The following is a 15,209-nucleotide window of genomic DNA, read 5'->3' as shown; positions in this document are numbered from 1 at the left end:
CGCGATAAGCTAATGCAAGGAGCATCTTGTGGATTTGCCATCTCTAACGCAGTTCCACCTCCGATTTGATAGAATCTAGCCCTTCACATTGCATTATCCAGTAACCACATCAACCTTTAATCCACATCTTATACTTTTCTCATATTTTGTGTGTTCTTTCTTCCATATGGGAATGAATGCTGACAAATAAATGCTCATATTATTTTATTGATGAAGTATTCCACTAAATGAAAGAAGATAGAAATGAACTTTTGACCAATGCTAGCTGATAATATTTACACTTCCATATGCGTTGTGTTCTTACATCTTCTTCAGTATGAGGTCTGGGATGTACACCATGTGATTTTCTTTGCCATATGCCTTTTTCAACAGCTTTTCTCTTTCTTTCTCCCTCTGTTTCTTTTCGTTATAGTTCCTTGCCACCTCGTCCAGGTGGGCTTTCACCCTCTCCTTATTCTTCCTCACTTCTTCCTTACTCTCTGCTTTTCTAGCTCTGAGCAGTTCTTTTACTTTGTTCTTCTCCAACAAGTCTCTTTCTTTCCTATCCTTTTTCTCCTGCTTTGCCCTGACTCTCTGGGCGCGTTTAGTTTCCATCTGAAAGAGAAAGTCCATACATGTTGGTCAGTGATCTGAAATATTATTATTACTCCTTCTCTAGCATGCAGTCAACTTAATCTGTTGAATCTGATAGTATAACCATTAGGAGGTGACTTATGACCTCCCTGAACTGTGACTGGTTAAATGGAGTACTGCACCTGTGCCTGCTCTTGCTCTCTGAACCTCAGGACAGTCTGCATCTGGTACAGCTTTATGTACGCCTCCTTCATCCTCTCCACCACATCCCTCTTCTCTATTGCCCATCTCTCTTTGTCCCTTTGCATTTTCTCAATTTCACTACTCTTTCTCTCCCGCTCCTCTGTAATCTTCCAGTTCTCCTTCTCCATCTCTCTCTTTTCCATCTCCCATCCCTTCTTCTCTTGTCCATTCAGGCACAGAATCCTCATCTTTTCTCTTTCCAGAGCCTCTATCGCTCTCTCCTTCTCTCTCAGCTCAATTATCCACTCCTCTGCTGCCTGCGTGCTCCTCCTCTTAATCTCCTCCTTCTCCTTCATCCATCTTTCCCCCCGTTGATCCAAGAGGCTTCGTAGGCCAGCCTTGGCCTTGGCCCATCTCCCCCTGTCCTCCTTCCAGACTACTAGGGTCTGATTCCTCTCCTGGTCTGCTTTGGCCAAAGCTGTCTCCAAACCATTTCTTATGAGGTTCCATCCATTCCTCTCTCTCACCCTCTCCTTCCCCACCCTTTCATTCTCAGCTAACAGTCTCTTCTTGTTCTCCACTGTCACCTTCCATAACTTGGCCAAGGACATCTTCACCTTTGATATCTTGTCCACCATTGTTTGTTTGTCGGTCTCTGCGCTTTCTCTCTGTTTGTCCATCACCTCTCGCTGCCTTTCATTCTCAGCTAACAGCCTCGTGTTCTCCACGGTCAACTTCCCTATCTTGGCCAAGTGCAGTATGTTCTGCACCTTCAGCTTTGCCATCTTGAGCTCCATATTTTTTCTGTCTGACACTGCACTTTCTCTCTGTTTCTCAAACAACTCTCTCTCCAGCTTCCATTGGTAGCAGTTTACCTCAATAGAAGCCTCAGTCTCCCTTATCTGTCTCAGCAACTCTTCAATTAGCCTTTCTCTTTCTTGCTCTGGTTCCACCCTCACCTTGTTGACTTCCTCCAACACCTCTCTCTGCAGCTTCCACCGGTAGTGGTCTACCTTGTTACAAGTCTCAATCTCCTTTCTCATTCTCAGCAGCCCCTCCATTTCTCTTTGTCTTTCTATCTCTCGTTCCCCCCTCATCTTGTTGCCTTTCTCCATCTCCTCACTTTCAGTCATCTCTTTCTCCATCTCAATGACTTCTCTCTGCATCAATATGTATGGAGAAACATGTATTCCTTATTTTTTTTATTTTGTGTGAATCTTTTCCATGTCATTTTCTTAAAACTGTCTGGCCATGCCAGTTTTCCAACTTCAGTTACCTTCAGGCTAACTGGTATAATTTATTAAATGGTAATAAGTAGGCCTACCTTCACTGATTTCCTTAGAAGTCAAACACTTTTACACATTATTATGTTCTAACTCACCTCTCCTCCGCGATGTCTGTCCACTTATGAAGATTTAAAAAGATATACACTTGAGTAGTTATGGTGTGGTGAATGGATGTGCTGGTTGTTTTCTTTGGTTTGGAACTTGTTGTAGCCAAGTTCTAATTCCAAATTCTATGGTTGTAGCCTAGCTTAATTGTTGAGTCATAATGAGATTGGAATGTTGGCTTGAATTCTGTATTATGGACAAAAATCTCAGAATTCTGAAGATTTTAGAATTATATTTAAAAATTATTGTTTGTCATACATTCTATATACATCATTCTAGCCCTTGGATGCTCTCTCAGAGTTATAAGTCTTATATTCTCAGCCCAAAAGAAATTTGGTCTATTTCAAAAATATTCAAAATAAGGATTACTTTGTAAGTATTGGTTGTCATGGTGCCGTGAGGAAGCCTAGGCAGAGAGCTCTGTTAATATGTGACCGACCCCCCCCCCCCCCCCCCCCCCCACACACTCACTTAAAGACCTTGAAGTTTGGTTTGGAAACAACATCACTATTTGTCCTGGCAATGAAGGTCTGTCTTCTGGAACACTCATGAAAAAAGAGAATGGTTTTCGTTTAAGTTGTCCACTTTAAAAACCCTTCAGCTTCTTCTCGCTGAGTTGCTTGAGGACACGGTAGCGCTGTGGCGAGGAGGCACAAGATAGGTCCTTAAAATAACATAACTAAGGCTACTTAACACTGTAGAAACTCTGGAATCACACTTTGTTGGCATAAAGACACCCACAATCTCTCCTTCTATCTCGGTACATTCTGTGTTGCACCAACGAGTGTTCAGTCCTTGCACACCATATAATGGAGGGTGTCATTCCAAAATACCCCTTCGCTGCATTGAACCTGCTAATTACCCAGACAGTTGAACGTTAAAATGATTGAGAATGACTTTCACCACTAAATAAACTTCCACAGTTTGACAAAGACACATCAGGGGAAAACAGCTACTCGTATTAAAAACCTTTCATTATGGCGATAGCTATTTGCTGCAGTGACTGAGAGCCAATTGAGGCCCAGTATTCTCAGTGCTTCTGGGGCCTGTGCAGTGCAGGTGAATGGTGTGCGTGTGTGTATGTGTGAAATGTAGGATTGTCTGAGCACAAACAGAGCTACTTATTTTGGCAACGCATGAAGCAGAGTTAGCAAACAGCTTGAGTGATGAATGACAGGCTGCTAGGAGAGGCAGAGAACCCAAAGATCCTTCCTCACTCACACTCCCAGAAAAAGCTTTTGAGTTGCTGTGGATCCAGTGGTTTGTGTGTGTGTGTGTGTGTGTGTGTGTGTGTGTGTTTGTGTGTGTGTGTGTGTATGTCCAGTGTGTGTTTGTGTGTTTGTGTCCAGTGTGTGTGGGGGTCCAGTGTGTGTGTCTGTATGTGTCCAATATGTGTGTGTTTACACATTTATGTACACATACTGGACAAACACACACACTGGACAAACACACACACACACACACACATACACACACACACATACACACTGGACACAAGCACACACACACACTGGACACACACAGACACAAACACTGGACACAAACTGGACACACAAACACACACAAACTGGACACACACACACACACACACACTGGACACACACACACACACACACACACACACTGGACACACGCAAACACACTGGACACACACACAAAAACACACACAAACACTGGACACACACGCACACAGTAGACACACACACACACTGGACACACACACACACACTGGACACACACACACACTCACTGGACACACACACACACAAAAAGAAAACACACACCGGACACACACACACTGGACCCACACACACACACACTCGACCCACACACACTGGACACACACACACACATTGGACACACACACACTGGACACACACACACTGGACACACACTGAACACACACACGGACAAACATTCTTACCACCGCTTGTACAAAGTTATATGCTGAATGTGTGTGTGAGTGTGTGTGTGTGTGTGTCCAGTGTGTGTGTGTGTGTGTGTGTGTGTGTGTGTGTGTGTGTGTGTGTGTGTGAGTTCAGGTGTATCCCTCAATGACTGTCTGTTCTTCTGCTTACCGCTACAGTGTGGAACATGGTGGAGAGAACACAATGAAACCTGGACTTAGAAAATGTGAGTGTTGACTGCTGTGAAGAATATGACTAAGAATAAGTCTTAATTCAAGTGAAGTCAAAGTCAAAGACCACCATCATTACTTACTTGGTCATATTAAATATCAGCTGTAGTTCTACAGAAGCACAAATCAGGGACACCAAAGTTTACAAAGAGTTGCTTTGACAATGTGTGTGTGTGTGTGTGGCGTGTTCCTGTTACATTAGAAATGTGTGTGTGTGTATTCAGTGTGTGTGTGTGTGTGTGTGTGGGTTCAGGATGTGTGTGTGTGTGTTCAGGATGTGTGTGTGTGTGTTCTGTGTGTGTGTGTGTGTGTTCAGGATGTGAGTGTGAGTGTGAATCCGGTGAGTGTGTGTGTTTGTTCAGCATGTGAGTGTGAGTGTGTATCCGTTGTGTGTGTGTGTGTGTGTGTGTTTGTGTGTGTTCAGGATGATGATGATTTCTAAAATTGTGTCTGGTTTCATCCATCAGATGTCTGTGATCTCACACTGGACCTAAACACAGTAAACAGATTCCTCTCTCTGTCTGAGGAGAACAGAAAGGTGACATGTAGGAGAGAGGAGCAGCCGTATCCTGATCACCCAGAGAGATTTGAGGGCTGTGGACAGGTGCTGTGTAGAGAGGGTCTGACTGGGCGCTGTTACTGGGAGGTAGATTGGAGTGGGAGTGGGGCTGGTATAGGAGTGACATATAAAGGAATCAGCAGGAGAGGAATGGGTAAGGACTGTGGGATTGGATACAATGACAAGTCCTGGAGTCTGTTCTGCTCTGACAAGAGTTACTCTGCCTGTCACAATAATAATCACACTACCATAGACGTCCCCTCCTCCAGCTCCCACAGAGTAGGAGTGTATCTGGACTGGCCAGCCGGCACTCTGTCCTTCTACAGAGTCTCCTCTGACACACTGACACACCTGAACACATTCCACTCCACATTCACTGAGCCCCTCTATCCAGGGTTTAGGGTTCATGACTTTTTTGGTTTGTCCTCCGTGTCCCTGTGTCAAACATAACACACACACAATCACACTGGGAACACACACACACACACGCAAACTAAACACACACACACACACACACTAGACACAAACACACACACTGTACACACACACACAAACACACTGAACACACATACTGGACACACACACACACACTGGACACACACACTGAACACACACAAACACACACACACACACACTGGACACACAAACACACACACACACACTAACACACACACTGGACACACACACACTGGACACACTCACACTGGACACACACACACACACACACACACTGGACACACACACTGGACATACACACACACACACACACACACACACACACACACACACACACACACACACACACACACACACACACACACACACACACACACACACACTGGACAGACACAAGCAGGCCAAACACACACACACACACACACACACACACACACACACACACACTGGACACAAACACACACACTCAACACACACACACACACACTGAACACACACACACTGGACACACACACACACACACACACACACACACACACACACACACAAACACACTGGACACACACACACACACACACACACTGAACACACACACTGGACACACACACAAACCCACTGAACACACACACACACACACACACACTAGACACACACACACTGGACACACACACACTGAACACTCACACACTGGACACACACACAAACACACTGGATACACACACACACTGGACACACACACACACTGGACACACACACACACTGGACACACTGGACACATTTCCATGTGTTGGATTTTGATGAAAGGAAATCCCATATAGCCTACTGGACAGGACTTTGCTATGGCATCTTCTGTTTGGGTTTCTCAGGTCAGGTCTGAGCCATGATCAGAATGTGTCTCTGTGTCTATTTCCAGCCCTGCCATTTCTACCTGTCCTGATCTAGTGTTTCACCCCTGACCTCCTCACACCGTCTCACTGTCCATGTCTGCTTTTAGCTCCCACCTCTACTTCACTGTGTTATAATGGACCTTATGCTTGTTATGTCACCTCTGGAACCAGTTATCAAACATACTGACCTTTCTGACCCTATCCCATGGCCCTACTTTCTACAACTGAACATTTAAATTCCTCTATGAGTTTTGTTTCGTGTCCATTTACTTTTTTATGTATTTGTTGTATATTGGGGTTGTGCTGCAGAGCATCATGGGGGTTTGTATGTGTTGAGATGATCACGTTCCAGATAAATGGTTGAACTGATTCCTGTCTCCTGTCTCATCATTATTGAATTGTTGTACAGACATGGTTATGAAACCCACCAGACATAACAACAGATTGGTGATGAGTAAGTCTGAATCTACAGGAACTATTCTGTCTGGAAGAAGTTGGTTTTTACAACTGTTTAAAACTGTTATTTTCTGTGGTACAGTCTAGGCTAATGTTAGCACAGTGTATTGCTAGCAGAGGCAAGTGCATAGTCGAGCTAGCTAAGAAAGAGCGTTAACATCGTCATGGACGGCAGAAAAGGACTGGAGACGGACGTCGGAGCGGAAAAACAAAATGATTAAAATGGAGGAATATACAGTGATTAAAGGAAAGTACATTTATTCAACTGTGAAGATGAACTTTGGAATAAAAAATTGCTAAATGAGCGAATTTAGGAGGAAACGTCAGTGAGTGAAGTGAATGAAGATCACGTGACTGAGGAAAATATTGCTGTGGTTGAGGACAATACTGAAGTGAGTGACAATCAGGAGCTTATTGAGAAACGAAAAATGATTGGAATTGTTGGAAACATTGGACAATTTGATGAAAGTATTGAGCAGTGGAGCTCATATACAAAACGGTTTGAATATTTTGTTCTTGTAAATGACATGGATGAGGACAACATTGTGCCTACATGTTTTAGTGTAATGGGGCCAAAGACATTTAATTTACTAGGCAGCTTGCTACAGCCAGTCAGAACAGGTATTAAGACGTATGGGGATATTGTGGAGATACTTAAAGGACATTTTTCACCAGAACCACTAGTTAATGCTGAAAGGTTCAGGTTCCACAGGAGACATCAGGAAGAGGGAGAATCAGTAACAATGTTTGCTGCTGCATTAAAGAAACTACCAGAACACTGAGTTTAATGCTGTTCTAAATGACATCATTAGAGACAGACTAGTATGTGGGCTACGGAGTGAAGCTACACAAAAGAGACTGTTGACTGAAAGTCATCTGACCTTGGTAAAGGACATTGAAATCAGTGTGTCCATGGAACTAGCTGCTAAAGAGGCTCACCAGTTGAGTTCATCAGGAACTTAGTGGGTTCATCTAACAATCCTAATCACCAGCTGATACATTTTAATCTCATACACAGGGTAAACCTTCCACCTAGAAAATATCATTTAATAGAAATCACAACCGCTCCTCTGTGTGATCTATGTAATCAAGGTGCCTTGGACTCCTTTAATTATATGTACTGAGAATGACCAGGGGACATGTTTTGGAAAGAGGTATCCTCATACCTTGTTCCCCCAAACTGTTATTACTGAATGATAATTCACCACTGTCATTACAGCAAAGACGTATAATGTTGTCAGGTTGGACAGCAGCTAAAAAGATGTTGGAACTAAGATGGCAACCACCACACCTCATTGGATCAGCACTTTTATAGATATCATTTATTTAGAACTATCCACTGCTAGGATCCATGGGGCTAGCCAAACAACAATTGCAGCTGAAACCATAAAATAACTCCTGTAGTTGGTTTTATCCAACAGATTGCCCATTCATGATCATTTCGTGCAAATGTGTACCTTACTGATTTTATTATTATAATTGTATTTACCTGCAATAACTAGTTTCCATAATATACTGATATATATTTTAACAGTATTGTGTTTCTAGCTGTATAACCATTCCTGCTGCTATTTGTTCTGATATATATTTTAACAGTATTGTGTCTCTAGCTGTATAACCATTCCTGCTGCTATTTGTTTTTGTCTGTGTTCCTTTCAAATAAATGAAAAGTTGATCACAGAGTTTCAACTGAAAATCAGAGACCAGGAAATCAAGTCACATGCTTCCACTGTGGCAAAGTGGGACATCAAGTATCAACATGCTGGTGGAAGGACATGGATTGTCCAGCCTGTGGTAAAAAGGGCCATCAGGCTTCTACATGCTGGTGGAAGGACATGGATTGTCCAGCCTGTGGTAAAAAGGGACATCAGGCTTCTACATGCTGGTGGAAGGACATGGATTGTCCAGCCTGTGGTAAAAAGGGCCATCAGGCTTCTACATGCTGGTGGAAGGACATGGATTGTCCAGCCTGTGGTAAAAAGGGACATCAGGCTTCTACATGCTGGTGGAAGGACATGGATTGTCCAGCCTGTGGTAAAAAGGGCAACATCGGACAAGTCTCCAGAAACAAAAAGAGAACAGAGAAAACGCAGAAACGGGAAACAAGAAACAGACATTCCAACGAAAGACAAATAGACATGTTCACACTGTTGAGTAAGAGAACACTGAGGTGAGTGACTCATCAGACCAGGAAGTCACACTGAAAATCCTGACCTTTTCCTGGCGGGTCGAACGGCTACTATGTCTCCCCCTTGCTAGAGGGACAGCGTATGGAGATTGACACACGGGCAGCTGTATCTCTTGTGTCAGAAAAAAGACACTGAAACACCTTCCACTTCAACCAGCGCACCTCGTGTTGAAGACTTACACAGGTGAATCTGTCGCTGTGAGAGGCATCACTGATGTCACAGTTCAGGTAAACAGACAAACTGAAAAGCTGCCACTCTATGTTGTGAAAGGAGACTATGCATCACTACTGGGATGTTCATAGTTGGAGAAAATCACACTGGACTGACCATCAGTGCATACAATGACACATGGAGACACAGACCTACCTGCCATCTTAAAGAAACATGGAGAAGTCTTTAATGGACAGCTGGGTAGTATGAACGACATTACAGGGAAGCTTAGCATTAAGCCAGACAGCAAACCAACGTTTCTGAAAGCAGGACCTGTACCTTATGCTATCAGACCAGAAGTCAAGGCTGACTTGGAGGCTTTAGTCAAGAACAAAGTACTGGATCCGGTCAGCATGAGTAAATGCATGAGCAACACCCATCTACCAGTCCTTAACACTAGAACCGCCTGTTCTTTCAGCATATAAGAACCCGCTAGAGAAAGTTACCAGGCGTCACTGTAGCATATGCATCAGATGCATATCAACCAGCAAGGTGCAAGGTGTGCAAACATGGTTTGTTAAATAAACGCTTGATAAATAGTGCATCATATATTGTAAAGGATTAATTGCATGAAGAAATATTTGTGGAAATATATCAATAAAAAATAACAATAGTTAATTCTACAAAGTAAAAATAAAATCGGCCTTTAGCCTATTTCTGTTTCCCTTACAATAAAAACATTACAGTGTAAACCATTTAATCAACTGTATTTGTAGATTCAATTAGTAATAGAGTTAATAATGTCCATTTAGAGTTTATTTTGACAAAGTACAAATCAAAAAAAGTATAATAATAATAATATAACTAGCCAGGTGTTCAGGTGAAATGATTTGCTGTATTCCTAACCAAAAGCACCAGTGCATGAACAATTGTAAAGGATTAATTGCATAAATACATTTTTGTGGAAATATATTCATGACAAGTTATAAAAACAATCATTTGTTGTTTGTATCAGACACTGTACCGTGCCTTTACACATTAATCAATCACATCTTCTCTTAATGTTTCGGGTCCACAAACAAATCAAATCGGTTGCCCTGCACACAGTTTTCATGGGCCTTGTTCGGTGTGCACCTGCCGACTTGACATTGTGTATTTTTCCCCAGTGGGAGCTGTGGTGCTTGGGGAAGAGGGAGAGCAGGACCTGCTGTCTTGACATTGTGTATTTTTCTCCAGTGGGAGCTGTGGTGCTTGGGGAAGAGGGAGAGGAGGACCTGCTGTCTTGACATTGTGTATTTTTCCCCAGTGGGAGCTGTGGTGCTTGGGGAAGAGGGAGAGGAGGACCTGCTGTCTTGACATTGTGTATTTTTCCCCAGTGGGAGCTGTGGTGCTTGGGGAAGAGGGAGAGCAGGACCTGCTGTCTTGGCGGCCTGCTTGGTGACTGTAGCTTCTTCTCACCAAGCTCACATGCCAGATCCATGATGAAATGTCTCCTGCTGACTGTCTTGTCAAGGCATTGTTTGTACAACATGTGTTGATAGTGTTGTAGAAACATTTGACTAGATAATCAACTCAAAAATATCTCTCAAGACATCGGAGCCTGTGAATTTAAGAATTTAGACTTTATTGAATAACAAAGCCTGAGCCTTGCTCCATGGAGCAAAACTGTCCCTTTTTGGCTAAGAAATCTATTATATAGACACATGAAAAAACATTCGTACATTCCTAACTTTTTTTAGTTTTGTACCACCCCTCTCATTCGATCATTCTATTGGCTGCGTGCCTAGGCCCCTTCTTAAAAGCCCCTTCTTAAAAAACTAATGTAATGCAAACCATATGTCTATAACAAACCCATGGCCACAGTTTAAAAGCCCCTGTGAAAGAACACATCATATACTCAATGTCTATATTAATTATTCAAACATATATCTGGATTATAAAATATCAAACATGTTCATTCTGTTTCACCATTATCATTTCATAACACATTATAAAACATTTATCATTCATCATCCTCTCCAGCCCCTGAGATTATGTGCATGTGGCCATGTGTCAGGTCATAAGGTCATAAGCATAAAGAAATGCTAACACTAGTTCCATTGTTACTTCAATCTCCACACAGCCATCACGTCATTGACATTCCCAAACCAGCTGCAGGGAGTTTTTATGAAAAACACATAATTGTCTCTGCTCTGTATTCTCCCCTCAACTGGTTTCTCAATCCATAAACATTTTAAGGCATATAGGTTTTTAATTTTACAACATATCCATGCTTATTACTAATATTATTATTTTACCCTTGACCTCTCCCTACATTTGCCTTAATGATACATAAAATAATACCATAATAGCAGTCATGTCGAGCACATTGTAGAACACCTCAACAGGCCAGAGGAGAGTACCCCCTTTTACAGAGTACAGTCAACAGGCCAGAGGAGAGTACCCCCTTTTACAGAGTACAGTCAACAGGCCAGAGGAGAGTTCCCCCTTTTACAGAGTACAGTCAACAGGCCAGAGGAGAGTACCCCCTTTTACAGAGTACAGTCAACAGGCCAGAGGAGAGTACCCCCTTTTACAGAGTACAGTCAACAGGCCAGAGGAGAGTACCCCCTTTTACAGAGTACAGTCAACAGGCCAGAGGAGAGTACCCCCTTTTACAGAGTACAGTCAACAGGCCAGAGGAGAGTACCCCCTTTTACAGAGTACAGTCAACAGGCCAGAGGAGAGTACCCCCTTTTACAGAGTACAGTCAACAGGCCAGAGGAGAGTACCCCCTTTTACAGAGTACAGTCAACAGGCCAGAGGAGAGTACCCCCTTTTACAGAGTACAGTCAACAGGCCAGAGGAGAGTACCCCCTTTTACAGAGGACAGTCAACAGGCCAGAGGAGAGTTCCCCCTTTTACAGAGTACAGTCAACAGGCCAGAGGAGAGTACCCCCTTTTACAGAGTACAGTCAACAGGCCAGAGGAGAGTACCCCCTTTTACAGAGTACAGTCAACAGGCCAGAGGAGAGTACCCCCTTTTACAGAGTACAGTCAACAGGCCAGAGGAGAGTACCCCCTTTTACAGAGTACAGTCAACAGGCCAGAGGAGAGTACCCCCTTTTACAGAGTACAGTCAACAGGCCAGAGGAGAGTACCCCCTTTTACAGAGTACAGTCAACAGGCCAGAGGAGAGTACCCCCTTTTACAGAGTACAGTCAACAGGCCAGAGGAGAGTACCCCCTTTTACAGAGTACAGTCAACAGGCCAGAGGAGAGTACCCCCTTTTACAGAGGACAGTCAACAGGCCAGAGGAGAGTACCCCCTTTTACAGAGTACTGTCAACAGGCCAGAGGAGAGTACCCCCTTTTACAGAGTACAGTCTGGACATCTGGTCTAGCATCCACACCAAGCTTTAACATAAAATAAAATAGAATAGAAAAGGTTATAATTATATAGAATGATAATACTAATAGTAATAATATGAATGTAATATAATAAAAGGGGATCCTATTTGGTGTTTGGCAGATGGGAAGGCTATCTGTAAATGGTAGAGATACTGTATATACCTTTGTGTGATTGTAGTCTGTCACTGTCTCCGGTTTCTTCTTCTGGTCACTGCCGGTGGCAACAGTGGGGTGCATGGTGCTGAGGAAGCTAACACTTATTTATTTAACATCTGTACACCGTGAGTGTTGCTTTACCACTCTCCATCACACCGTGAGTGTTGCTTTACCACTCTCCATCACACCGTGAGTGTTGCTTTACCACTCTCCATCACACCGTGAGTGTTGCTTTACCACTCTCCATCACACCGTGAGTGTTGCTTTACCACTCTCCATCACACCGTGAGTGTTGCTTTACCACTCTCCATCACACTGTGAGAGTTGCTTTACCACTCTCCATCACACCGTGAGTGTTGCTTTACCACTCTCCATCACACCGTGAGTGTTGCTTTACCACTCTCCATCACACCGTGAGTGTTGCTTTACCACTCTCCATCACACCGTGAGTGTTGCTTTACCACTCTCCATCACACCGTGAGTGTTGCTTTACCACTCTCCATCACACTGTGAGTGTTTCTTTACCACTCTCCAGCACACCGTGAGTGTTGCTTTACCACTCTCTATCACACCGTGAGTGTTGCTTTACCACTCTCCATCACACCGTGAGTGTTGCTTTACCACTCTCCATCACACCGTGAGTGTTGCTTTACCACTCTCCATCACACCGTGAGTGTTGCTTTACCACTCTCCATCACACCGTGAGTGTTGCTTTACCACTCTCCATCACACCATGAGTGTTGCTTTACCACTCGCCATCACACCGTGAGTGTTGCTTTACCACTCTCCATCACACTGTGAGTGTTGCTTTACCACTCTCCATCACACCGTGAGTGTTGCTTTACCACTCTCCATCACACTGTGAGTGTTGCTTTACCACTCTCCATCACACCGTGAGTGTTGCTTTACCACTCTCTATCACACCGTGAGTGTTGCTTTACCACTCTCCATCACACCGTGAGTGTTGCTTTACCACTCTCCATCACACCGTGAGTGTTGCTTTACCACTCTCCATCACACCGTGAGTGTTGCTTTACCACTCTCCATCACACCGTGAGTGTTGCTTTACCACTCTCTATCACACCGTGAGTGTTGCTTTACCACTCTCCATCACACCGTGAGTGTTGCTTTACCACTCTCCATCACACCGTGAGTGTTGCTTTACCACTCTCTATCACACCGTGAGTGTTGCTTTACCACTCTCCATCACACCGTGAGTGTTGCTTTACCACTCTCCATCACACCGTGAGTGTTGCTTTACCACTCTCCATCACACCGTGAGTGTTGCTTTACCACTCTCCATCACACCGTGAGTGTAGCTTTACCACTCGCCATCACACCGTGAGTGTTGCTTTACCACTCTCCATCACACTGTGAGTGTTGCTTTACCACTCTCCATCACACCGTGAGTGTTGCTTTACCAATCTCCATCACACCGTGAGTGTTGCTTTACCACTCTCCATCACACCGTGAGTGTTGCTTTACCACTCTCCATCACACCGTGAGTGTTGCTTTACCACTCTCCATCACACTGTGAGTGTTGCTTTACCACTCTCCATCACACCGTGAGTGTTGCTTTACCACTCTCCATCACACCGTGAGTGTTGCTTTACCACTCTCCATCACACCGTGAGTGTTGCTTTACCACTCTCCATCACACCGTGAGTGTTGCTTTACCACTCTCCATCACACCGTGAGTGTTGCTTTACCAGCAGCTTCTGCCTTTGTTTGTTCACTGTTCTGAGCAGGATAGTCTTCTTTACTTTCTGTTTCAGCTCAACCGTCTCCCCATCCTGATAATCAAGTGTTTTATTGGTATCTTCCACTAGATGGAAGTAAATACCGGCTGTAACTACACTTTACAACAGTAAAGTTTCTTGGTCCTGGTGACTCCTGGGGCCTTATTCATAAAGGCAGTGTCTCAGAGGAGGAGTGCTGATCTAGGATCAGGTCCCCCTGTCCATTTAATCTGTTTCATTATGATCTAAAAGGCAAAACTGATCCCAGATCAGTACTCCTACTCTTTATGAATACTGTCACAGGTGACTCCTCAAGATGAGGCTCATGATTTATAAGTTATATTCTTTAAGAATCAATTAATATCATTAATTGAACTGCTTTGCCATGAACAGATGTGTGAGGTCTTAACTTAAAGGTACTATATAGACTTTATGGTGATTTAAATGGGGTGGAACATTCATCCCGTCAGATTGTGTAAAGGATTTTATGAGTTCAGAAAAATACTGACTTGGAAGCATCTCTCTGACCTCACCCTGCTGAAACACACCCAAGTAAAGACCACATAGCTACAGTTATATGCTTTTCTGTTTTTACCCACTTTTACAGCCAATGTGTGCACTGGCATCCATATGAATCAGTGGAAAATACAGACTAGTTAGCCATCTCCCAATAGATGGACCCCACGCAGAACTTTCAGCAATGCAGCATCTTCAGTAAGCGAGTATTCCAGACACTCTCTTCTTATGAACCAGTTGCTATTAAATGAAGGTTTTTGGACAGAAAACCTGCGGCTACGGTAGGATTCTAGGCTAATCTGGGCTGGCACCTCTGTTCCAAGATAGTCAGGAACAGTCGGAGGTGGAGGGGCCTGTGGAGCCATTATCCTGGCGGTGCTTGTGGAAGGGTGGGTAGGCTCTGCACACGGAGCTAACTGGAGCTCGGC

General features: G+C 43.8%; 1 protein-coding gene across 1 annotated transcript; it reads left to right on the top strand.

The window, feature by feature from the left end:
• The first annotated feature begins 4,123 nt into the window (after positions 1–4,123).
• Positions 4,124–5,355, top strand: LOC311141857 (stonustoxin subunit beta-like). Its single transcript, XM_084177350.1, has 2 exons — positions 4,124–4,280; positions 4,752–5,355. Exons 1-2 carry the CDS (start codon positions 4,202–4,204, stop codon positions 5,291–5,293), a joined length of 621 nt encoding a protein of 206 aa, XP_084033476.1. The 5' UTR covers positions 4,124–4,201; the 3' UTR covers positions 5,294–5,355.
• Positions 5,356–15,209: the final 9,854 nt, after the last annotated feature.

Source organism: Coregonus lavaretus (genome assembly GCF_964263955.1).
Source record: "Coregonus lavaretus genome assembly, chromosome: 2".
NCBI classification, from domain to species: domain Eukaryota; kingdom Metazoa; phylum Chordata; class Actinopteri; order Salmoniformes; family Salmonidae; genus Coregonus; species Coregonus lavaretus.
Note: the sequence above shows the minus strand (reverse complement) of the source record. Positions and strands in the feature narration are given on the sequence as shown.